We start from the raw sequence: 27,718 nt of genomic DNA on the forward strand, positions 1-27,718 counted from the left end.
AATTCCTTGAAAGACACAAACTATCAAAACTAACCCAAGAAAAAATAGATAACCTGAATAATTCTATATGTACTAAAGAAAATAAAACCATAGTTAGAACTGGAAAAAGAATCTCTAGGCAGAGGGAGTTTTACTCACAAATTCAACTAAACATTTGAAAAAGAAAAAAACCCCACTAATTCTACACAACCAGTTCCACAAAATGGAGGAGAAGGGACTATTTCCCAACTCATTCTTTGAGGCCAGCATTGCCCTGATACCAACACTGAAGTCAGAGAGTAAAAGAAAAGAAAATTACAGACCAGTATCAATCAGAAACATAGACACGAAAATCCCCAGTGAAATTCTAGTAACTGAATCCAGTAACATATAAAAAGATTAAGTAAGGTCTGTACTGTAAATTTAAGTCTGGTTCAATATTTGAAAAATCAATGTAACCTACCATATTAATAGACAAAAGGAGAAAAACCACATGATCATATCCATTGATAGAACAAAAACGCTGGGCAAAATTCAACACCCACTCATAAACAAACTCTTAGTAAAATAGAAATAGAAATGAACTTCCTTAACCTGATAACCTATGGCTAACATCATAACAGTGAAAAGACTGAGTGCTCTCCCCCTCACATCGGAAGCAAGGTTAGGGTGTTGTTTACTCTCACCACACAGTGCTTAAAATTCTAGCCACAACAAAAAGGCAAGAAGAAATAAAATACTTACACATTAGAACAAAATGAATTAAGTCTGTCCATAATTGCACATGACATGATCATCTATACAAAAAAATCCCAAGAATATATTTTTTAAAATTCCTAGAATAAGTGAATATACCAATGTTGCAGGATACAAGGCCAACACACAAAAATCCTATTTATGCATATTAGCACTAAAAATTGGAAACCAAAGGTTAAAAAAGGTACCATTCATAATACCTCCAAAAAATACAGAACTTTGGGATAAATCTAACAAAACACGTATAGGATCTGTATGTAAAATCTATAAAACTCTGATGAAAGATATTTTTAAAAGATTAAATACAGAGGAACATACCATATACATAGATTAAAAGATTCAATATATAAGATGCTAATTGTCTTGCAGTCATTGTAGAAAGTTTGGTGATTTCTCAAAGAGTTAAACACAGCAATTCTACTCCTAGGTATATGCTCAGGACAAATGAAAACATATCCACACAGAAACATAGATGCAAATGTCTATCGCAGCATTATTCATAATAGCCAAAAGATGGAAATAACCCAAATGCCCATCAGCAAATGAACAGATAAACAAATTGTGGCATATCCATACAATGGAATACTATTCAACCATAAAAAGGAACAAAATACTGATATATGCTACAACTTAGATGAATCATGAAAACATTATGCTAAACAAAATAAGCCAGATACAAAAGGTCACATCTCACATGATTACCTTTATATGAAGTATCTATAATGGGCAAGAAAGAAAGCAGACAGAAAGCAGATTAGTCATTACCAGGGGATGAGGGGACGGGGCAGCACGGGTAACCATAACTTACTGGATATGGTGATTAAAATGTCTTGGAAACAGAGGCACTGGTTGCATAACACTGTAAATGCACTAAATGCCACTGAATTGTACACTTTAAATTGTACACATGAAAAAATGCCCAACATCACAAATCTTCAGAGAAATGCAAACCAAAACTATAATGAGCTATCACCTTACATCTGTCAGAATGCCTAAAAATCAAAGATAAGAAGAAATAACAACTGTTGGGAAGGATGTGGAGAAAAGGGAACTCTTATGTACTGTTCATGGGAATGCAAATTGGTGTGGCCACTGTGGAAAATAATATGAAGGTTCCTCAAAAAATTAAAAATTGAATTACCATATGATCCAGTAATGTCACTACTGGATATTTACCCAAAGAAAATAAAAACAATGATTTGAAAAGATATATGCACCCCTATGTTTATTGCAGCATTGTTTATAATAGCCATGATATAGAAGCAACTCAACCACAGATAAGTCTATCCACAGATCAATGAATAAAGAAAATGTTGTCACACACACACACACACACACAATGGACTATTACTCAGTCATAGAAATGAATGAGATCCTGCCATTTGCAACAGTGTGGAGGGACCTACAGAGTATAATGCTAAGTGAAATAAGAGAAAGAAAATACCATATGATTTTACTCATGTGTGGAATTTAAGAAACAACACAAAGAAAAAAAGAGACAAACAAAAAACCAGAATCTTAAATACGGAGAACTGGTGATTGCCAGGGGAGGTGGTTATGGGGAATGCGTGAAATAGATAAAGGGGATTAAGAGTACACCTATCTTGAAGAACACTGAGTAATGTATGGAACTGTTAAATCATTATTTTATATACCAGAATCATTATATTGTATACCTGAAATTAATATAACATTCTATATTAATTACACCTCAACAAAAAATATAGACAAGTCATTCAAAGTATCTATTTAAACACATCTCAAAAGAGAGATGCATGAATGGTCAACTGATACATCATTAGACATTAGACAAGCCATTAAATGAGCTATCACTATACACTTATTAAGATGGCTAAAATAAATACAATGACAATACCAAGTGCTGACAAGTATGTGAATCAATTAGAACTCTCACATACTACTGTTAGGAATGTAAAGTGATACAACCACTCTAGGAAACACCTTGGCCATTTCTTCTCCACTGCCCATACACTCCAGGAATCCCATTCTAAGGCATTTACCCTAGAGAAATGAAAACTCATGTTCACGCAAAAGCCTGCACATGAATGTTCACAGCAGCTCATCCAAAGCTGTAAACAACCCAAATGTCCTTCAATGTGTAAATGGATAAAGAAACTGTGGTATACAATGGATGACAGCAATAAAAAGGAAAAATCTATTGATATATAACAACATCTATACTGAAATAATAGATGCTAATCTGAAAATATTATATACTGTGTAACTCCATTATATGACATTCTGGCAAAGGCCAAAACTACAGGGATGGAGATGAAATTAGTGGTTGCAGGCATCAGGGTTGAGGGAGGACAGGACTACCAAGGGACAACATTAGGGAGTATGAGGAGGTTCTGTATGCTCACTGTGGTGGTGGTTACAAGAATCTAAACGTGTATACCAGCGAAGCCAATTTTACTTTGTACTGATTTGAAAAATGAAATTAAAAAAACATTTTATCAAAAGGGAAGAGAGACTGAAAAGAAAGGAACAGAGCTTTCGACTTGAGGTGTTGTGCAAAGAACATTAAGAAGGAATAAAATAAAACCAGAAATTATTAGTAAACAAACAAGATGATTTAGTCAAATGAACTAAATAAACAAACTACTGTTAAACATCATGATCAAGTACAGCCAAACCCAAGAAGGAAATGTCAACTCAAAATCAGTAATTCTATTACCGTATATTGCCATTAAGAAATTAACAGAGAAAAACTGCTATTTATAATCAAATATACAAAAAAAATTGCCTAAACCTAATTCTATTTCTCATTAAAAGAAAAAACAAAAACCTCTCAAACTAGAGATCGATACGCCTCTGAACTTCATGAACACAGTCTATCAGAGACCTACAGAGAGCCCTATGTATTGAGTGGAGAAATACTGGCAGCATTACCTTTAAAGTCAGAAACAATACAAGGATGCCCCTATCATTGTTACTACTCAACAGTGTGATAAAACTAAAAAAATCTAGAGCTATGAATTCTAGAAAGAAAAGGGATATGAGCTAAATTGTGCCCTGCCTCCCAATTTCATATGTTGAATTCCTAACCCCCAGTACCTCAGAATACATCTGTATTTGGAGATAAGGCTTTCAAAGAGATAATTCAGTTAAAATGAGGTCATTAGGGTGGGCCCTGATCCAATTCGACTGTGTCTTTTTAAGAAGAGATTAGGATGTACACAGGGACATCAGGGGCCCATGTTCACAAAGGGAAGATGGGGTGAGAAAGCAGTAAGAGGGTGATCATCTGCAAGCCAAGGAGAAGCCTCAGGGGAACCTAATACTGCTAGTACTTTGATCTTGGACTTACAGCCTCCAGAATCATGAGAAAATAAATGTTTGTTGTTTAAGCCATCCAGTCTGTGGCATTTTGTTATGGCCGCACTAGCAGACTAAGACAGGGGACACAGATCATCTACCTTCAAGAGACCAAGCAATTAACTGAAACATTAACAAAACCACTAAGAGAAGAGTAAAATAATTCAATACAAGATCAAAATGGAAAAATCAATTCTTTTCGTGCATACTAGCAACAGTCAAATGGAGAATGTAATAGACAAAAAGATGCCACTTTCAATAGGAACCAAATTATAAAACACCTAGTAAATAAACTGAAGAAGAGATATACAAGAAAACCTGCATGAATAGAGAGACAGACCATATTTGAAGACAGAAGGACAAGACAGCCTGTTTTGTGACTGCTCATGCCCAAATGACATCAAAGCCATCTAGAAGTTACACTAGTTCCAAAAAAATTTGCTTTGGCATATTATTTTTAACCAATCAGAGATGAATTTTCTCACAACTACAGAGAAAAGCCTTAGCAATACATGAATACCTACAGACAAAAGCTAAAAATTCTGCAACACTGCCTCCCACTAGAGGAAGAGCAAATGGTGCCTTTGTTTCCTACAAAATGAAGCTCCAGTGGGAGAGGAAGATGGCTAAGAAAGCAGATGAAGTTATGAAGACATTTGGCCCATGTTTAAAAGAGATAAAAAGATTGAAGACTAGGCTCTGGATCAGATTTTAATTTGAAGAAGCTGGTATCTATCTTGAGCAAATGTCCTCAAAAACCCACATCTGGAAAGAAAAAGCCTGAGCCCAAGGTTTGAGGCTACTAAGAAACCACTGATTCTGATGCTAGGTGCAAATGCCAATGCCTTGCTAACTGTGTAAGGATTATTATTAGGACTGCCAATATTTGGGTGTTTTGGCTTCAAAGCCATAGAGACATTGAGAAGTGTGTCCCTAACCCTCTTTTTCTTGTAAGTCCTATTTTACTGTACATATTTTCAGGACATTAAAATTTTCAAGATTACATACATCCTGTTAGAGCAGAAAGGCCTCTCTGATGAAAGATGTCATTCTCCACAAATTTATCTACAAATGCCATGCAATCCTAATAAAAAAAATTTTTTTAATCCTAATAGAATTTTCTATGGAATTTGACAATCTACCTGGAATAGAAAAAAACTCAATAATGGCCTAGAAATTTGGGAAAAATAAGAACAAGTAGGTCAGTATCTCCTTGATAAACTGCCTTTCTCATGTTGCTGGGTAATGCAGGGAACAAAGGGGAGTAGTTAGACCAGGGGCAGATGTCTTAGCTGGAGGCTGACACAACTATCTGCTGAAGGTATGATGGGTGGCCAGGGGAACCTGACAGGCTCCTAAGACCAATCACACCTCCATTCAGAGATGAGGGGCTTGCTGAGCATTTGTGCTCTCCTTAGGTGAAATGCAAATTCTGCAGAGGGGATCTACCCTATCAGACACAAGGCCCATAGTAACTAACCCATTTATGTGGTATCACAACAGGAATGGACAAATTTTATAGAGCAGAAAAATAATAATATCTAACACAAAGCACTTATCATGTGCTGGGCAATGTTCTGAGTGCTTTATGTAGATTAACTCATTTAATCCTTACAACAACCTAGGAGGTAGGTAGTATTAGAGAGGCACAGAGAGGTTAACTAGTTTGCCCAATGCCACATAGCTATTAAGGGTCAGAATTGGGAAAAGAGTAGAAAAACAAATACACATGGGAATTTAGTTTATGACAAAAGCAAACTTCACCCAGGGGATAATGATGAACCAGTCAATAAACAGTGTTGGGGCATATAACTATCCATATGGAAAAAAATTACATTAGATTCTTACCTCCCACAATTCATAAAACTTAATTCCAGAGAAAGAATACAATTTTGACTTCTATACATGTTTTAGGTAAAAATATAAGAAAGTCTTCTTATATGAGACATAAAATACAAAAGAAATTGGTAAAGATGCCATGTAAAAACTGAAATCTCCTACAGGCTAAAAGACACCATAAATAAGATACAAGCAACAGACTAAAAGAAAACATTTGGCAACATTTCCAGAATATATATTAAAAAAACACTCTAACAAATCTAGAATATATAAAGAACTCCTAGAGTTATAAAAAAAACCCCAACATCTTAATAGAAAAATGAGGGAAAGAATGAATTAATTCACAGAAAAGAAATAAAGAAGAGCCAGTAAATATATAAAACAAACTGAAACACCATTTGTTTTGCTAACAGATTTGCAAAAAATTAAGAAGACTGATAATATCTATAGCTGGTTAAGACTGTGGGGAAACAGGTATGTCTCGTACACTGCTCATATACTGGCCCTTTTGGAGGGGAAACTTGGCACTATTAACATTTATTTTGTGTATACCTTTCAACCCAACAGCTACCTTCTGTAGCTACCCTACAGAAATGTTAGCTGGCACATGGGCATCAAGAGTTACCTACAAGCAATTTTACTGCAGCATTGTTAGTCAAACTAAAATATCAGAAACAATCTAAATGTTAATCAGAAGGCAATGGTTAAATAGATGATGGCACATCTGTGCCATAGGCTACTATGCAACAGATAGACCTCAATGTATTGATCAAGTAGATAAATCTCCATGTACCAATATTGAAAGATATCCAAGCAAGTTGTAGAACCATGTATACTACACAGAACCCTATCTATTTATATCCATAACCATCCTCAGAGGAGGAAGAGTGTTAGTCAAAGGGTTCTTTTGCTTTCTCCATCTTGTTCGAATTTTGGTCAATGAGAATTTTAAAAAACTAACATTAAAACAAAACCCACATTAAAGTCAGCTGCACTATATAAAAAAAAGTGCTTTACATATTGTAGTACCTAATAAATCTTAGCTTAAAAAAAGGTCACCTCTTAAATGTAAAAAGCCCACTGAAAGGTCATTGTATACCTTTGCAAGGGATGAACCAAACAGAGAAGTGGAAGTGATGGAGGTAAAACAGGCAAGAAGAGAAAAAAAGAGTTACCAGCAAAGGAGTTTAAAAATGGATGAAAGCTAATTATAATGGCTACCATTTTCTGAGGGTCTTACATGAGCAAGACAATGTGCCAGGTGCTCTGTACAAGTACCATCTCTAATTCTTCAATCAACCTATAGGTATTTCCATTTTACAGATTAAGAAAACATGGCTCAAAGAAAGCAAGCATCAGACTTAAGGGAAGGTCTTTGCTCACTACTGTCCCAGGTTGTCCTGGACTGGGACTGGGTTTGAGACTGGGGCTAGGGGGAGCGCTTCTGGCCTGGACCCTTACTATACTCTGCATCCTTGAAGCATGCTCCCAAGCTGTCCTGTTCATCCAGACTGGCATTCTCTTCCTCCTCCTCGCTCTCGGTTCTCCAGTATGCTGGCCGCTTGATGGGCCGTTTCCCTGGGGTGCGCTGGGAAGCAGGACTGCTAGACACTGTGCCCAGCCCACTGCTGGAGCTCCCACTGCTTCGGTCCTGGCCCCCAGTCCACCAGGCCTGCAGGCTGGAGGTAGCTGGTGAGGACGATGAGGACTGCAGGTTGGCCATGCACAGCATGCCCTGGATGGCCTCCTGAGTGCTGGGAGAGGCAGGGGCCTCGCTGCAAGGGACAGAGGAGAAATGCTGAGGGAGTTTCTCTAGTTGTCAGAGGAAACTAGTCATCAGAACAGTCAGGGAGGAGGGACAATAGTGGGGCTTACGATGGGAGGAAGGAGAGAACCATTCCAGATGAGAAACCAGAAATCAAACCAATGGATCAAGATAGTATATCAAAGACTGTTTTCACATAAAGGCTAGTCCTTCTTGCCTTGTCTTTCCACAGACAGCAAGAAAGGTGGCAAAAAGAGGGGTGCACCTCCCTCCCTGTTCACCCATGCTGAATTCTTTCATTTTTTAAAAATGAGGCCCAGAAAAGGCTCAGTTTTCTTCCATGCCTCTTCCAGTCCCTCTTACAAGTTCCAAAGAACCCAAAATTGATCCCTTTTGAAGTCTATATATACATCCACTCTCTGTCAGGTCTTAAATCCTCCAGGACAGATTTCAGGTCTATTTTAGTCTCTCAGCCCAAATGTTTTGATGAATATCTGCTGATTGGCTGATCTAGCCTTTTGGGTGGGGGTGGGAGGGTATGCTGTCTGATCATCTGGAAAGGGGAAATCAAAGCCAGTACTCACGTGAGGGCAGCATAGTCAGGTCCCCCCACCTGCCTGCTGGCCTTGAGCAGATCAAGAATTCCACCAGCACCACTCCCATTCCCTAGCTTTCCTTCGACCCCTTCTACCATGTCCTCATCTGTTGTATAGTCCTCCTGTTGGGAAAAGAGGATTATCACTCAGCTACTGAGGTTTGGTCTAGTTAGGCCCCAATACACTGTTGACATTTTCACTCCAAATACTAGTATCTTCCAAGCACCAAGTACAGACCAAGTCCTAAGCAGAATATTCACTCTTTCATTTTAATCTTCATAGCATCTTCGTGAGGTAGGTATTGTAACTACCATTTTATAGATAAAGAAGCTAAGACTCAGTAAATAATTTGTGTAACATCATACCCAGATATTCCAAATCAGATACTCTTTCTGCTACGTTGCAATGTTTTTTCTTCTAGCTGGCATGAAAGGATTTTTTAAAATGTTTGTTTGTTTAGAGACAGAGTATGAGTGGGGGAGGAGCAGAGAGAGATGGAGAGGAAGAAATCCCAAGCAGGCTCCATGCGGTCAGTGCAGAACCTCATGTGGGGCTCAATCTCACAAACCATGAGATCATGACCTGACCCAAAATCAAGAGTTGGAAACTTAACCGACTGAGCCACTCAGGCTCACTGCATTAAAGGATTTTTAAAATATGTCAACTAAATTATAATATTTCAGTTATATGCTTAGCTGCACTTAGCACACAGTCTTTCACTTAATAAATATTATAGGAATTGAACGCATAGGATATCTTTTTACCCCCAACTAGAATGACAATCAGTCTTCTGTCTCTGTAACCAGAATGGCAGAAGACTAGACACAGAGCAGGCTCCTACCTCAATGTCAAATTCAACTTCTCCTGGTTCACGAACTCGGTTGGGGTCAGAGCAAGGCTTTGCACGGGGCAACTTTCGAGGAAATTCTAGAAAATAATGAAATGCACTTATCATGAAGCTAAGATTAGCATCTGAGTCAAACACCCAGGGGGAAAAGTAAGACTATAATTTTCCTAAAAGTAATGACCACAGACAACTAATTTAGGAAGGTTTGGAACTTGTTTATAAATAAATTTCTAGAGCAAAGAATACATGGAAGCCTAAAGAGCTTGTAAATCAGAATGTCAACAAGCTCAGGCCTAAGGTCTCTGGTCTATCAAGGGTACCAGAAATAAATGTGAAATGGGCAGGGAAGGAACAAGAAAGAATAGGTACACACTTGGTCTTATTATCAGGGTCCCCTTCTCCTTTCCCAATCTCTCGTCAATTTGCAGTTCATCATCTGAATCCAAGTCAAATTCATCCTCCATCACCTGTTCCGCCATCAGCCTAGCCCTATCTGCCTTCTTTGTGAGCTTGGCTCGTCGAGACTTGGATAAGCTCTTTACCCTCTTGGCACTAAAAAGAAAGAGAAGGAAAGCATAAAAACAGTCACATTCAATATTCTTAAGATGGCAAGCCCCCACTCCCAAACTGGTCTATAGATTCAATGCAATCTCTGTCAAAATTCAGCTAATTTCTTTTGTAGAAATTAATAAGCTGATACTAAAATGTATATAGGCATACAAAGGACTTAATACATGGGCAAATGAATTTTGAAAAAGAACAGAGTTGAAGAACTTTTACTATTCGGTTTCAAAATTTACTATAAAGCAACAGTAATCAAGGTAGTGTGATTAGCAACAGTAATCAAGGTAGTGTGATTAGCATAAGGACAGACATATACATCAATGGAACGGAGCTATAAGTCTAGAACTAACCCATAAATTTATGGTCAGTTCCTTCCTGCCAAAGGTGCTAAGGCAATTCAGTGGGAGAAGGGATGGGTTTTTTTTAACAAATGGTGCTAAGATAACTGGGTATCACATGCAAAGAAATGAATGTGGATTCTTACCCCAGATCATATACAAAAATTAACTCAAAATGGATCCTAGAGATAAACGTAAAGCTAAAACTATAAAACTTCTAGAAATAAATATAGGAAAATATCTTTGTGACAGGGGATTAGGTAAAACTCAAAACATTTGTGCTTCAAAAGATATCATTAAGAAAATGAAAAGACTATCTTGCCATTTGCAGAAAAGTGGATGGGAACGTGGAGGGTATTATGCTAAGTGAAATAAGTCAGTCAGAGAAAGACAGATATGTTTTCACTCATATGTGAATCTTGAGAAACATAACAGAAGACCATGGGGGAAGGGAGGGGGGAAAAGTTACAGAGAGGGAGGGAGGCAAGCCATAAGAGACTCTTACATACAGAGAAGAAACAGAAGGTTGATGGAGGGTGGAGGAGAGGGAAAAGTGGGTGATGGGCATTAAGGAGGGCACTTGTTGGGATGAGCACTTGGTGCTGTATGTAAGCCAATCTGACAATAAATTATATTTTAAAAAAGAATCAGGAAAAACCAGAAAAAAAAAAGAAAATGAAAAGACAAGCCATAGACTAGGAGGAAATATTTATAAGTCATTTATTTGGGAAAGGATTTGTATCCAGAATATTTAAATAACTTTTAGAACTCAATAATAAGACAAGCAAGCCAATTTAAAAATGGGCAAAAGATTTGAATAGACATTTCTCTAAAGATGATATACACAAACACTCAATAATCAAAAACAAAGATGCTCAGTATCGCTAGTTATTGGGGAAATGCAAATCAAAACCACGATGAGATACCACTTAATGTCCATTAGAATGGCTATAATAAAAAAAGACAGACAATAACAATGGTTAGCCAGTATGCTTCTGGTGGGAATGTAAAGTGGTACAGAAACTTTGGAATAGATTTTTGACATTTTCTTAAACAGTTAAACATACGTTATCATATGATCCAAAATTTTACTTCTAAGTGAGAAATGAAAACATATGTCCATATAAAAACTTGTAGCAAATGCTCATAGCACTATTATTCTTAATAGTCAAAAAGTGGAATCAATCCAAATGACTGTCAGCTAGTTAATGGATAAACAAAATAGGGCATATCCATACAATGGTATACTATTCAGCAGCAGAAAGGAACCAATTAATGACATATACTACATCATGGATGAACCTCAAAAACATTACGCTAGGTGAAAGAAGCCAGACATAGAAGACCACGTATTATATTATTATATTTATAGGAGATGTCTAGAAAAGGCAAATCTACAGAGACAGAAAGTACATTAGTGGTTGCTTGGGCTTGGAGAAGAGAACCAAAGGACTATGTGTAAGTGAGCATGAGGCATCTTTTTGGGGTGATAGAAATGGTCTAAAATTGGATTGTGGTGATAGTTGCATGTTCCTTAAATTTACTAAAAGTCATTTAATTGTATACTTTAAGCAGGTATGATATATAAATTATACCTCAAAAAAGCTGTTAAAAATACATAAAGGGGTGCCTGGATGGCTCAGTCAGTTGAGCATCAGTCTCGATTTTGGCTCAGGTCATGATCTCATGGTTTGTGAGTTCGAGCCCCATATCGGGGTCTGTGCTGACAGTACAGGTCCTGCTTAGGACGCTTTCTCTCCCTCTCTCTCTGCCCCTTCCCTGCTTGCACGTGCATTCTCTCTCTCTCAAAATAAATAAACTTAAATATAAATATATAATACATATATATACATATATATGAAGAAAATGGAAAAAATTTAAAATTTTAAAATAGCTTAAATAATCCTGTTACATATGGTAAACAATATTAACCAGTACAAACTGAAGTAAACCTTATAGTTAAAAAGAAACCAGTTTTTGGTAAATCACTATACTTGATACATTCAGCAGTCATTTGGTGAACTAGCTATCAGTAAACTGGCTGATACTAAATTGACCAGTTTTCTACCCCACGAGGTTTTAGAAGGATTAAGTGAGCTAATGAGGAGACAGACCAACACATGCCAAGTGCCCAAAGGTAGTTAGTTAATCTTATAATTAAGTTCTCTGGGCCTCAGTTTCCATATTAATAAAGTGGGGATAACAACTCTTAACTTTTAAGGTTGTTGTGAGTACTAAGTAATGTACTAAACAGCTAAGATAAAGTCTGAGCAGAAGTTCAATAAATGGCAGCTATTTATACCCTCATCTTTTATTAACTTTTAATTGTGAAAAATGTGAAACATACACAAAAATATAAATGTATAAAAAATGCTGGTGTACCTTCCATTCAACTAAGTTTCAGCAATTATCAACATATAACCAATTTTGTTTCATCTATACCTCAGTCCTTGCAAAACACTGGATTATTCTGGAGAAAAGCCCAGACATAATATCATATTGTCTGTAAATATTTCTGTACCTTGTCTCTCTAGGTCGACTTAACAGCAGTCACCTCCTACAGCACCTTTGTAGGAGGTGACGGAAGCAACAGCAAAAAAGACTAGTGGGGAAGGGGAAAATGTCTCATTGTATCCTCAACAGCCATTGTAGGCTGGACCCTTAGGATTCTCAATTTTCTCCTCCCAAGCAGATTGTGGACAAAGAATGCTCAGAAAGTTTCTCTTATTATTATTTAGTAACTAGATTCTCACACCCCAAGAACAGCTCCATTGCTTCCACAATCTGCCCTGCTCTCACACTCCCTTTTCACTGATTTCTCAGCCAAGTGGGATCTAAAGACCTTTTCCTACAAAAAAGGCTATGAAGGTATCCTTGATGCTTGTGTTTCTCTACTGTTCATACTTTACTTTGCTCTTGACTCTTCTCGTCTGGCGTTCTAAGTATCCAGATGATCACTCTTTCGGTCTTTCTCTGCCTCTGACTCCCTATTGTGTTTCAGGGTTTCCAATGACTTAGCTTCCGGCTATACCCACACCATCATCACTACCATCGCCACCCTCACCTTTCATCTTCATCATTTTATTTATAAGAGCTACCATTTATTAAGCATTTACTATGTGCCAGGCCCTGTGATAGGTACTTTATATACATAATCTCATTTAGTCCTCCAACAACAGGAGAGGAAGCTTTGTCTATAGAAGAGATATAATGAGGACACTGAAGTGCAGGGTTAATTAACTCGTTAAGGTCACATGATGAATTTATGTCAGAACTGGGATTCAAACTTGGAATTGTCTGATTCCCAAGCCCATGCTTATTGCTGTGAATGCTTTTATTTTATCCTTGTAGAAAATGCTCTGTTAAAAATTATTTTAGGAAAAGTAATACATGTTCATTGTACAAAATTCAAATGCTAGTGAAGTGAAAATTTCCTCTCCTGGCTCCCCTCTCCTACTTTCCAGAGAGAACTACTGTTACAAGTTTGGTGTCACAAGTATAAAATATATGATGAATATACTCATTTGCATGAATGTGTAGAATTATCTCTAGAAGAAAATCATTGACACTGGTTGTCCATGGGGAGGGGAACTGGGGAACAGGGAAGAGCAGGAATAGAATTTTTCACTAGGTATTCTTCCATACTTTTTCAATTTTAAACTGAATAAGTTAAAATTTAAACCTCTTCAAAAATGTTAAATTAAAAATGAAGGAAGGGGTACTGGGTGGTTCAGTCGGTTGAATATCCAACTTCAGCTCAGGTCATTATCTCATAGTTTGTGAGTTCGAGCCCTGCATTGGGTTTGTGTCTGTCAGCATGGAGCCCACTTCAGATCCTGTCTTCCTCTTTCACTGGGCCCTTCCCTGCTTGTGCTCTCTTTCTCTCAAAAATAAACACTTAATAAAAATAAAAATAAAGGAAGAAATCTGTATGCCACTTTTCTACACAGGCATATACACATACATGCACACGTGTACACACACACCATTTTTAAAAATTAAAATGGAACTATTACTATATATTATTTTGTAACCTGATTTTTTCACTTAAGAATAAATCTTGGACATCCTTCCATGTCAACAGATATTTAACTCATTTCTTTTTAACAGCTACATGCTATTCAACTCTATAGATGTACCATATTTCATTTAACCAACCCTTACTGATGAACATGTTCCTAATTATTTACTACTATAAACAATGATGCAGTGAACACTGAACATTTCTCTTTACATACCTGTGCAAGTATTTCTGCAAAATTTCTAAAAATCTAATTGCAAAAGTTATATAAAAAAAAATGAATGCTCTTAACCAGTATGCTATACTTCCTATTATTCCTGCCAGTGGTTCTGACCCACTGACTTGCTGAAATTTCTAGAACTATACAAGATGTTTCTCAAACTGCCAATTAGATTTTGGGCCTCTCCCCTAACAAAACCATGGTTCTCTGAACTAAGCAATGATATCTCACAATATCTGGGTCCTTCCCCAAGTATAGTAACCCACCATCCACCCATGTCCCAGTCCCAGGTCCCAATTCCATGCCTTGTCTCAGTGACATGTTGCCACCGACAATCCCAGTATTACTGTGTTCCTTCTTCCCACCTCACCTGCCATTAGACATCAACAGGGCCAGCGGGCCCTCATTTCCATCAAGGTCCAAGTCTGGCGAGTCATCATCTGAGTCATTCAGGCAGGTACCAGTGATGTTGAACTGCAGGAGGAGGAGGCTCAGTTGTCACCTGTCTGGGACTCCCACGTGAATCACGATGACCAGTTCCCTCAGGTTTCACTGGTTGAGTTCATTGTTAAAATCACCTGAACCAAGGCCTTCTGCTACACTGTCTCCCACCTCCACCCCAAATGATTCCAAAATCAGGAAGTTGAGAATACATGGCTATCTCAGGGTAAACCTACCAATCTTGTAAACTGTGTTCCCTAAAAAGAGGGAAGAGGAGAGAAGAGCTTTTCTTAAGGACCTGTTCAAGACTCCAACCTGACGCTCATATATACCATGTTCTTAAATGTCATTCCCATCCAGCATTTCAAGATCAGCTCAAGTGTCATTTTTTTGGAGAAGAGCTCCTGATCATAGCTCATGCCCATATAAAATCATCCCCCCGCTGTGTCTCAGGGTCCCCCCACACCCTTGATTATGGCATCGATACCTCATTGCACTCATTCATTTTTATGCCTGCTGTTCTCACTAGCCTGTCAGCCTCTTGAAGGTTACATTCACAGCACCTATCACAGTGCCCAGCACAGACAAGGTCTCAATAAATGCCTGCTAAATGAGTGGGACTGGTAGCCAAACACCAGGGGCCCTAAGGGAGGTGGGAAGAGAGGACAATCCTTTTGATATCCTGCTCTTCCAAGGGACCCAAAAGGGCTGGGCTGAACCCATGGGCCAGCACCCACCTTTGCTTTCTGGGAAGAGCCTGTCTTCAGTGCCTGATGATTGTATGTGTCCATGAGATTATAGCTCAATTGGCCAGCAGGCCCCAAGGCTGAGCTCTCCTTGCCCTTTTGCTCTGCCTTCTTGAAGACTTCTTTGGGCTTCGGGCCTTTCTTCTTTGAACCACTTTTGGAGGGCAGTGACAGCCTGGACATGGATACTGAAGTGGAATGGACTGGCCTGGTTAAGGGAATGGAGCCAGCTGGGAAGATCCTCTGCAGCCCAAAGATATTGCTCGTCTTCCCAACGTTCTGTTGGAAGATATCCTACAAGAGTGTTAGTACACGACGGGGTTAGAGCTTACTCAAGGGTTCTCTCTATGCTAAGAGCAAAGGACTGTTCATGGCACTGGCATTACTGCCATGGAAGCGGCTTACAGATGCTCCACATCTAGATGAACACCCTATTTTTTTTTTCACAACGAGTCATCAAGAATTTATGGGGTGGCAGTTCTTCACCCAGCCACTGACAAGTAAGGAGAAGACGAGCAGAGAAAAAGCCCAGCACTACTGTCAAAATTGGAGAGAAAAGACTCCAAATGCAGCTAGCATGAGACAGAAAATACGTGAGTACTAAATAGTGGTTCCAACTCTAAGGACTGCAGGATTTGAGAGGACAGAGGTTCTAGTCCTGATTTTGCTACTAGATAGCTTTGTGACCTCAGGTAAGTGATCTGAACACTCTGAGGCTGTTTGGTTGGCTGTAAAATTAAAGGATCAGACTGGAAAGGTGGTTTTCAAAGATGCATCTTTGAACTTCTTGGGAGGAGCCCTGAAGACCGGAGGTAGGTGGAAGGCAAACAAGAGGAACATGTGGAGTTCTAAGCCTCTTGTCTTGATCTTATTCACAGCAACTATGCTTTGATTCAGCTTCCATGTAAGATCTCATTTGGGGAAAAAAAAAAAAAGGTTCCACTGCTTTAAAACATTTGAAAGCCAGTAGACCAGACATGATTCATCTCTAAGTCTCTTTCTAATGAGCCCAAAGTTTTGTATATACAAAATTGGTTAAAATGGAAAGAGCTGGAGAAAAGGTAGGCCTTGTAACTAAACTCTGAAGGACTGTGACAGATGGGAATGGAGGAAAATGAGGTAGGAGGTAGACAACGTACGCTATGGTGTAGGCAGTGAAACACGCTGCAAGTGGTGAGGCTGGAAAGCTCACCCTCCCAGTAGCTCACTCTGACCACCGTTCAGCATGGATTTTAGTGCCTATAACCTGAGTGCTAAATGGAAATTGACAGCTTCTGAGCTAAAGGAAAGTTTAAACTTCCTTAAGTCCAATTCTCCTCTGGTGCCTCTGCTACTTCACCAGCCCACACTGAGTTCTCTCTTTGCTGCAAAGTCTATTAATAACAATGGCTCACATTTATTGAGTACTTACTCTGCCAGGCACTGTGCGAGGGGCTCTACATACATTAGCTCTTAATCCTAACAAAACTCTGAAAATGTGGTGTTATTCTCCCTTTATAGATAAGGATACTAAGGCTCTGAAAGGCTTGCAAGTGACAGAGCAGGAACCAGAACCCAAGTTTCTCTGAGTCTCTTACCATCTACACCTTACTGCCTCGTGTTAATGAGCACCTGTTGAAACATGGCTTTGTAATCATGTTTAATGTGGGAGAACTGTCATTTTATAGAATGCAGAGACTGAGTCAAAATATTAGTAACAACTACTACTACTATGACCTCCACCAACCACTACTACCATGACCCACCATCAGAATTTATTGAATATCTATTATGGGCCAAGTACTATACTTAGTGCTCAACCTATATTACCTTATTTAACCTTTTAACAAACCTGAGTAGGTACAATTATCCCCACTTTAGAAACAAGGAAACTGAGGCTTAGACAGTGATCTTTGCCCAGGGTCCTCTATAGGATTCCAAGTTCTTTGTGGGAAGACACTGAATGACTTATGTATTCTAAGCACCTAGCCTAAGGTGAAGCACACTTGAGGCACATAATAATTATTTAAATGAATGAATAAATAGAATCTTTGGTGGGGTTTTCCCAACCTTTCCCATGAGCTCTCAAGCCAACTGAAGAAGGCTGACCTGCCACTTGAGCCTTGGGCCCTTCCCAAACGCCTCCCCTGCTCCCCTGCTTCTTACTTCCACCAGGCGGATCTCCCTAGCCAGATCTTTAATGAGCTGTACGGTCCGTACTGTCTCCGGAATCTCATCCTCGTGGTCTGGCAGAGCCTGTCAAACAAAAGGCATGAGGAATAGACCCACAACATAAACGAACAACTGATATTTGACAAAGGTACCAAGGCAATTCAATGGAGAAAAAAGGGTAGTTACTAACAAATGGTAGTGGGCCAATTGGATATCCATATGCAAAAAAAGAACCTCAATCCATATCTTGCACCAGATACTCACACACAGGCACACAAACTCAAAATCGATCATAGACTGAAATGTAAAATCTAAAACTACAACCCCTTTAGAAGAAAACAGAGGAGAAATTCTTTATGACCTTGGGTTAGATGAAGATTTCTGAGGACACAAAAAGCATGAACCATAAAAGAAAAACAACTGATAAATTGGGCTTCATAAAAAACAAAAACTTCTCTTCCAAAAAAACATTGTCAAGACAAACCAGAGACTGTGAGGAAATATTTGCTAAACCTGAATCTGATAAAGGGCAGTGTCCAGAGGTGTGAGGAACTCCGTGGTGGGCTTGGGCCACACCCCTCAAAAAGTCAAGGACCTTGGGGAGATCCCTAGGGAGAACCCAGCCTCTTTACTTGTGAGGACAGAGCTTAGTGCTGGGCAGCTACATTCCCATGGCTAACTCAACAGCAACCCAGGCTGACACCTCTTGGTTCTCTTTTAATTTGTTTGCAATCTTTTTGAATCTTCAAGATTTATACCTTTATGTAGACAGATCTCCAAAACTTTTCCCTTGTGATTTTTTTTTTTTTGTAACATTTATTTACCATCTAGAGACAGAGAGAGACAGAGTATGATCATGGGAGGGGTAGAGGGAGGGTGAGACACAGAATCCGAAAGCAGTCTCCAGGCTCCAAGCTGTCAGCACAGAGCCTGATGCAGAGCTCAAACCCACGAACCGTGAGATCATGACCTGAGCCGAAGTCAGATGCTCAACCAACTGAGCCACCTAGGCATCCCCCCTTGTGATTCCTTCTACCAGTTTTCACTTCACTTATGAATCCAGAGGACTGATAAAAACTCCTCAGCATTACCTGCTTATTTTCCATGGTTTGATTCTTTTTTTACCCCCTTAATTCTTCTAATCCATCTGGTATTTATTTTGATGGCTGGGCAGGGGTGGGGTCCGAAAACCCACGTGATCCAGCTGGATAAATTTAATAGCTCCATCTGCCCAGCCCAGGGGCTCTAGAAAGATGAGAGTGAGTACCTCCCATGAAAGTCATCCTCACTTCACAAAAGACTTCTTCCATGAGAATGGGCTCCTTAGATCTGTGTTCTTTTCTCCTCCAGCTCCCTTTGGCTGTGCTATTTGGGGCCATCCTGGCTCAGGGCAAGAGTGCTTAGGAATCTCCCCACCCCTGTTGTTGTTCCTGGGACAGAGTTACTCCAAAGTTCACTTAATGGAGGAGGAGGGGAAAGGTCAGAAATGAAACCCAAAGTAGTCACACCTGAGAGATGTAGAGAAACTGAATAGTAGGCTAAGTCCCAGGTGTAGGAAGTTGAGTCCAGGGAGCAAGAAAAAGCCCAAGACATGAAGTCCAAGGATATCTGAGGGGAAGGTTGGCAACAGAAAATGGAGACATTGTACAAGTTAAGCCTATAATGGCTGAAGGTCTCCATATGCAGGGGGGAAAAGTGTATAAAGATATCAAAAACATGAGACCATATTGATATTTCTTCTCTTTTTTGCATTTCTTAAAGTCAACATTTTGAGTAGGAATCCATTTACATAGTTCAAAAATCAAATAATATAAAGAGATATATTGAAAAGTTTCAATATACATTTGTCCATGCCATCAGTCCCATTAGCACACACCCACAGGTAGCCACTTTTCTTCTATATCCCTCCAGATTGTTGTCTTCAGGCAAATATAAGCACATGCAAACATAATTATTGTCCCCCCCCCCCAACCTTTTAACACATAAAGAAGCACATTATGGGGCACCTGGGTGGCTCAGTCAGTTAAGCATCCGACTTCAGCTCAGGTTATGGTCTCATAATTTGTGAGTTCAAGCCCCATGTCAAGCTCTGTGCTGATAGCTCAGAGCCTGGAGCCTGCTTTGGATCCTGTGTCTCCCTCTCTTTCTGCTCCTCCCCCACTCACACTCTGTCTCTCTCTCTCTCTCTCTCTCTCAAAAATATCTGAAAACTTTAAAAAAAGAAGCACATTATATACATGGTTCTATATATTTACTTGACAAATTCTGGATATCTTTCCAGATCAGTACAGAGAAAACGTTCCTTAATCTCTTTTATAGCTGTTTAGTATTCAATTGGATAGATGGATATTGGTGTATTTCTAAAATGCCATTTTGGCAGAATGCAGAAAGAGTCTTACATTTTTTCATATACTTTGAGCCAATAATTGCTCTTCTAGGAATCTACCCTGAAGCAACAATCAAGAGATGAGGGACAAAGGCTGATGCAAACAGATAATCACTGCATGATTTTTCTATAACTACCCCTCAAATAAATAAAGCAATAATAAACAAGCAGTTAGGTAAGGATGGTATATCCCTGCAAAAGAGTATCATGCAACTAACTAAATGTTTGTGGAGAATTTTGAAGACACAGGAAAATTAACATAAGCCAACAAATTCAGACACAAAATTGTATGTATAGAGTGACAACAGTCATGTTTCTTAAATGCATATAAAAAAGACCAGAAGAAAACACACCCACATGTTAATGTTAATGCCTTCCTAGTGTTAAATTTATAGGTAATCTTTTTCCTTCCTTAAACTCTTCTGTTATTTTTTCTAATTCTCTAGAGTAAGCATGTATTACTTTTTATAATTAGAAAGAAAGGTTTAAAAATGTAATCCAATGAGTCCTAACCCAGTCCTCCAGTCTAACATCAGAAGCCCACAAGCCTCACTGGTCTCTTCCACCACCCCAAAGCATCTACCTGAAACCATTCTCTATAGAGGGCAGAACTCTAAAGGAGGTAGAGAAATGAGTATATTTACTTCTTTCCTTGTCCAGGCTCTAAAGGCCAAGTTCAGAGCTTTGCCACCATGGACCAGGTAGGATGCTGGGTGCCTCCTATTCTCTCGCAAACCTAAAGGGGGAAGGAGGAAAGCAGAGGGTCAATAAAGCCATGCTGGGAAGCAAAGACACTGTTTCTTTCTTCAGGCAATCAGGGTTCTAAGCATGACTCCAGGTCTCAGTTCTTATAATAGTGTTCATTTAATGAGTATCTACTACATGCCAAGCATTTAACATCCACTATCTCATTTAATCTTTACTCTCACCCTCTACCCAGCATCATTATCTTCACTTTACTGTCCAGGAAACTGAGGCTCAGAGAGGAAAAGAGACTTATTCAAGTAGTAGGTGCCAAAGCTAAGACTCAAGCCATATCTATCTGAGTCTGAGGCCTATGTTCCTTCTACCACACTGGAAGTGTGCTCTGCCTCTTGGGTTTCAAAATGCAAACACTTAGGAGGACCATGATTGCCACCTACACAGATCTGAAGGGCCATTAATAAATGCCCTATTCTGAGTTACTCCAAGAGGAGGTTATGACAAATAGCCAGATTTAGACTCAATACAAAATTTTATACTGAACTGAGCCATTCAGGACAGGTAAGAAGTGGTTAGTCATCTAGCTTCTGATTGAACACTTAAGTGACAGTCTGTTTAGGTGGCAGATTAAGGGCTTGACATAGTACGTAGGAGACTGTACTCATTGGCCTTTGAGATTTTTTGTAACTCTAAAATACTGATTGCTCATGGCCAAGCAATCTTGAAGAATCTCAGGTCTGAGCCAGGGAGGTGCTCCATTTCAAAGCAGAAAAGAAGAAACCCAGCAGTTTGGCTTCCACCTGGGCTGATACCAACACAACAATGCCAGCATGGTCAGGACTGGGCCTTGTCCTTGTCCCATGGGAAGCACATTCAGGAAACTCTGAGACTGTCCAGATTGAGTTTCTTACTTTAATTAGCAGGAGATAGGGTAATTTCACTGTAATTCAATTTTCTCAGCTACCTTTGTTAAAGTTAAAATCCATGCTCTACCATACATTATACTTAGTGGAAAAAAGTCAATCTCAAATGATCACACACTATATGATTCCACTTTCATAACATTCTTTAAATGACAAAATTATAGAGATGGAAAACATCAGTGGTTTCCAGAAAGTATGGATAATGCGAGGGGAAAGAATGGGGGAGACTATAAAGGAGTAGCACTAGGGAGATCTCTATGGTGATGGAACAGCACTACATCTTCTTTACTATAGCGATGGTTATATGCACATGCATGCAGATGCATGCGTGTGCATGCGCGCGCGCACACACAGGGAAGCAGGGCGAAAGGGACAGCTGGGAAAGGGATCCATACCTCGAAAGATGTCCAGGATGTGCTTTCCCACATACCAACAGATGGTCTCAAAGTTAGGAAACTTGAAGAGGTCTGCTGTGCTCAGCCGCTTCTCAATCTCATAGGCTCTGGAGGAAGCAGGCACAATAATAGAAATGATAACAAGGATCCTGTTTACTGAGCACCTACTATGATCAGGTATTGTTCTGAGTGTTTTGTATCCATTATCCCTAATCCTCACAACTACCCTGTAAGATCCAACTTTGTGGGTTAGGAAACTTGAGCTCAAATGTTATGTGACTTGCTCAAAGTCACAAAACTACTAAGTGAGGAAGGGGTATTCATCCTCACACTGATCATTATCAGGAACCAGTATCTATTCCCTTCTGATCATTTCACCTCCTTCTATGCTGCACTTCTCACTATAGGGGAGAACCCAAGGACTCTAGCAGGTGGGAATGGCCAAGTAGGGAATCACAACAGCTTCAGCACTCACTTGAGCTGCATTTCGATGTTAAGGCTGTGTAAGAAGTTCCCTCCAAAGGCAAGGCAGTCCACGGGGGTCAGCACAGCATGGATCCATCCTGCAGCATAACATGGCAAAGTCACAGCTGGCAGAGGACCTTACTTCCTCTGGACATCACTGCCCATTCAGCTCAAACACAAGTCCTTAGGGCAGCCAGCTGGCAGTGACTCAGAAAGTTCTAGTTCCTGCACTCTTCCCACACCCATTCTGCCACCATTATAACTCTAAACTCGACCAACTTATGAGGTTAATAAACTCTACAACTTTCCTCCTCTCGACTTCAAGTGAGATACCTCACTCATTTTCTCTTTCATGTCTTAGAAGGGCATTACCTCCTTGCCATGTCTATCCCTTCCAACTCTATTTTAGGTAAAACAAAGAGCTTTTGCGTTGAACAAACCTGGGATCAAAGTCTGCCACCTTCAAGCTAAACATCTATTTCACAGGATGGTTGTGTACAGTGTGCACCTAGTTGGAACTCAATTATTCATCCTTGCCCTTGACTCTATAGTACTTTCTGGGAAGTTCTAATGTTTACTCTTAAATATCTCTCATATCTTTCTCCATCCATTCATCCTACTAATGCCTTGGTTCAGATCCCTCATTACCTGTCACCTAGGTCACTTGCAACAGCCTCTAAACTGGCTCCTCTACACCAACAGTTCTCAAGGTGTGGTCCAGGAGATCCTGAGGCTCCCTGAGCCTCCTTCAGAGCATATGCAAGGTCAAAACTATGCTCATGATAATACTAAGATGTTAATTGTCTTTTTCACCCTCATTCTCTCACAGGTGTACAGTGGAATTTTCCAGAGGGTAAATCACATGATATCACAACACCCAGAAGCAGATTAAGGAACCAGTCATTTTCTATTAATCTATACATCAAAAAGATTTACAAAAATGTAGATGTCCCTTTTCTCACTGCATTTTTTCAGTTTGAAAATTGCTATTTTTCATAAAAATTATTAATCATGCTAATGTGTATTGAGTTTATTGTTAATTCTATGAATTAATAAATATTTTTAAATTTCTGCTTTAATTTATAATATGGTAAATATTGATGAATACAGACCACATAAATAAAAGCCCTTTTGGGTACTCAGTAATACTAAAGAGTATAAAGGGGTCCTAAATCCAAAGTGTTTGCAAACCACCGCTCTATGCTAATTTCAATCTCTGAAGTCTATCCCCCACATCTCATCCCAAAGTGATATATCTAAAACACAAATCTGCTCATGTCATCCTCTGCTCAAAACTCTTCAATGAAATGTACATCCACAGAATAAATTGCCATATACTCATACAACAGAATAACTGAAAGTAAGTAATATGAGTAAACAACTATATGTATCAACATGAATCTCATAATCATAATATTCAAAGGGAAAAGTTGGGAAGAATTATCTAATATGATTCCATTTATAAAACATCCAAAAACATGTAAAACAATACTAGATAGTGGTTTGGTGAGCTATACCTATGTAATAAAGGAATACAAATAATCACCAATTTCAGAACAATGGCTAGCTCAGAGAGGGAAAAGTGGGAATGGAAGTGAGGAGAGGTATACAGGGGGCTTCAAATTTATTTGCAACATTTTATATCTTAAGTTGGGTTATAAACACAGAAATGTTTATTATCTTATTCTTTATATCTCTTGCTACATAAACAAATAAACTTTCAATTGTCCCCCAGTCACCTCTCGGGTAAGTTCAGCCCGCCTACCTTTTCAGCTTCACCTCCTCCCAGCCCCTGATCTTCAGGCTCCAGTATCCATAAACTATCTCACATAGGCTTGCTTTGCTTATGCTTTTCCCTATGTCTGAGGGGACTATTCTGCCTTTCTTCCCTTGGTCACTCCCATATTTACCTGTCAGGTGTCATTCTTCTGAGATTTTCACAAACCTCCAGCTAGACTAAATGCTCTTCTCCGTGCTCCCAAAACTTCTGATGAATGCCTCTATTGTGGCTATGAGAACATTATACTGAAATGAGGGGCACCTGGGTGGCTCAGTTGGTTAAGCATCTGACTCTTGATTTGTGGATCAGGTCATGATCTCACCATTTTTGAGACTGAGCCCTGTGTTGGGCTTCACGCTGTCAGAGCAGAGCCTGCTTGGGATCCTTTCTCTCTCCCCCTCTCTACACCTCACCTGCTCATGCTTTCTCTCTCTCAAAATAAATAAACTTAAAAAAAGTCTAGAACACTATACTGAAATGATCTATTGAGTTTTTGTCCCTAGCACCTAGCCCAATGCAGGGGCATTCAGTAGACATGCAATGCTTGTGGAATTAAGTAGATTACACCCAGTTTGTGGGAATTTATACTAATAAGAAAATTAATCCAACTCAAATCTCTGGTAGACAAATTCAATTCGTCAAATGGTTATAAGTGCCCAGTGTAGAAAAGGTTATTATGTGAGACGCTATTAGGCAAAGGATTCCAAGATGAATAAATGGATGAATAAATGCCTTGGCACAGAACCCTATAAAAGAGAAAAGCAGATGGGTATGAGGGGAGGTAACATTGCCTCACCATATATTAAACATTCTATAAAACCAATGTAATCAAATCAATATGATACTGATGTATGAATAGACAAATCTGTGCAACAGAAAATCCAGAATTATACAAAACATAACATTAGACAAAGATAACCATATACCAATATATGACAATTTTAAAGCAGTGATCATAAGAATGCTTCAGTGAACAATTATAAACATGCTTAAAACAAAAAAAAAACACAAAGAAAAGATACAAATAAGAAACAAATAGAAATTTTAGAACTGAAAAATACTCTGAAATAATGAAACAGATGGACTCAACAAAATAAAAACAAGGGAGAAATAGAAAGTACTCAATATGAAAAGAGGAAATAGACTGAAAAAAAATTTAGGGATCTATGGACTAGAGCAAAATATATACAGCATTCATATAATCAGAGACCCAAAGAAAAGAACTTAGAGTATAGGGCTGAAAAAGCATTCAAAGAAATAACAACTAATATGTCACTAATACGACAAAAGACATAGACCTACACATTCAGGAGCTCAGTGAACAGACACAGTATAAACCCAAAGAAATCCAAGCCAAGACATATTATAGTCAAACTGCTGAAAACTAAAGAAAAAAGGGACTAAAGGTAGCAAGAAATGACACACATAAGGGATAAAACAATTTGAATGATAGCAAAAATCTCATCAGAAGCCATGGAGGCAAGAAGGAAGCACCATGACATCCTTCCAAGAGCTGAAAGAACTATCAGTCCAGCAAAAATATCCATTAGGAATAAAAGGGAAATGAAGACATTTAAAGATGAAGGAGAATTAAGAAAATCTATTGACAATAGGCCTACCCTAAAACTCTATGCAGAGAGGAAATGATAAAAGAAGAATCTTGAATATCAGGAGGTACAAAAGAACAACTGAAGAGTAAAAATACAGGTAAATAGGGGTGCCTAGGTGGTTCAGTTGTTTAAGCATCCAACTTCAGCTCAGGTCATGATCTCATGGTTCATGATTTTGAGCACTGCATGGGGCTCTGTGCTGATAGCTCAGAGCCTGGAGCCTGCTTCAGATTCTGTCTCCCTCTCTCTCTGCCCCTCTCCTGCTTGCTCTCTCTTTCAAAATAAATAAACATTAAAAAAAATACAGGTAAATACAATAGACTTTCCTTCTCTTTGGTGTTAGAAGTTATGTTTGACAGTGAAACAAAAACTGAAACACTATATGATAAGGTTCTCAGTGTATGCAGAAGAAATATTTAAGACAAATACACTATAAATGGAAGGGTAAAGGGATGTAAAGAGAGGTAAGATTTCAAACTGGTAAAATGTCAATTAAAACATCAATACCAGTAGACTGTGATAAGATGTATATATCTTATCTATTATGTATATATATAAATTAAGCTAGAGCAACTACTAAAAACCTATACAAACCACAAGCTAAAAATTTATACAGAAATACAAGGGGCCCCGAATAGCCATAATAATCTTGAAAAGGAAAAACAAAGTTGGAAGGCTGACACCTCCTGATTTTAAAACTTACTAGGAATGTATGGTAATTTAAATGGTGTGATACTGTTATAAGAATAGACCCATAGATCAATGGAATAGAATTCAAAGTGCAGAAATGAACCAATATATCTGTGGTTACTTGATTTTTGACAAAGGTGTCAAGACAATTCAATGGGGGAAAGAATGGGGTTTTCAAATGGTTCTGGGACAACTGAACAGCCACATGAAAAAGAATAATATTGGACCCTTACCTCACATCATATACAGAAGTTGACTTGAAATGGATGAAAGACCTAAATGTAACAACTAAAACTACAAAGCTCTTAGAACATAGGTGTAAATCTTCATGACCTTAAATTATGAATTAGACAATGGTCTCTTAGATATGACACAAAAAGCATAAGCAAATAAAGAAAAAAGTAGATAAACTGGACTTTTGTTCTTCCTAGGACACTATCATGAAACTGAAAAGACAACCCCCACAGAGAAAACATTTTTAAATTACATATCAGATAATGTCCAAAATCCAATATATATAAAACTCTTACAACACAACAAAAAGACAAATTACCTAATTAAAAATGGGCAAAGGTTCTGAATAGATTCTTCTCCATTAAAAGATACACAAATGTCTAATAAGCACATGAAAAAATGTTCAACATCAACAATCATTAGGGAAACACAAATTAAAATCTCAATGAGGGGTGCCTAGGTGGCTCGGTTAAGCATCTGACTTCGGATCTTGCAGTTTGTGAGTTTGAATCCTGCGTCGGGCTCTGTGCTGACAGCTCAGAGCCTGGAGCTTGCTTCAGATTCAGTCTCCTTCTCTCTCTCTCTCTCTATCCCTCCCCTGCTCACGCTCTGTCTCACTCTCTCAAAAATAAATGTTAAAAAATAAAAAATTAATGAGGGAGGAGCCAAGATGGCGGAGAGGAAGGGAGCTCTGTAAACTCTGTCCGCCCCATTTATCGAACCGAGAAGGACATTACTCTCATCTGCGAGAGCGGAAGGAGAAAATACGGACTCCAGAAAGAATAGAACCTCAAGGATACCTGAGTGAGTGAGGGCGAACGGGGGAGATCTGAAAACAGGCCAGGCCAGGACGGGCAGGGGAGACAAGATCCCCAGCCCAACGTGGGGGAAGCGCGCGGAGCCCGAGAGACAAAGGGAAGAGACAGGGGAG

The 27,718-nt window shown here is 38.9% G+C and overlaps 1 protein-coding gene across 9 annotated transcripts in view; it reads right to left on the reverse strand.

Moving 5' to 3' along the window:
• The window catches only part of PHF8 (PHD finger protein 8), a 90,332-nt gene that overhangs the window by 17,930 nt on the left and 44,684 nt on the right, over positions 1-27,718 (reverse strand). For 8 of the 9 annotated variants that reach the window (XM_029930831.1, XM_029930830.1, XM_029930835.1 and 5 more), the window contains exons 9-18: positions 22,484-22,571; positions 22,009-22,115; positions 20,633-20,724; positions 17,597-17,686; positions 15,443-15,745; positions 14,635-14,738; positions 9,495-9,673; positions 9,116-9,201; positions 8,263-8,396; positions 7,375-7,688 (exon numbers count right to left, since the gene is read on the reverse strand). In XM_029930831.1, the coding sequence (XP_029786691.1) occupies positions 7,375-7,688; positions 8,263-8,396; positions 9,116-9,201; positions 9,495-9,673; positions 14,635-14,738; positions 15,443-15,745; positions 17,597-17,686; positions 20,633-20,724; positions 22,009-22,115; positions 22,484-22,571 (1,497 nt within the window). The remainder of the gene's footprint in view (positions 1-7,374; positions 7,689-8,262; positions 8,397-9,115; positions 9,202-9,494; positions 9,674-14,634; positions 14,739-15,442; positions 15,746-17,596; positions 17,687-20,632; positions 20,725-22,008; positions 22,116-22,483; positions 22,572-27,718) is intronic. The other variant, XM_029930832.1, reaches the window with a different exon arrangement.

Source organism: Suricata suricatta, chromosome X (genome assembly GCF_006229205.1).
Source record: "Suricata suricatta isolate VVHF042 chromosome X, meerkat_22Aug2017_6uvM2_HiC, whole genome shotgun sequence".
NCBI lineage: Eukaryota > Metazoa > Chordata > Mammalia > Carnivora > Herpestidae > Suricata > Suricata suricatta.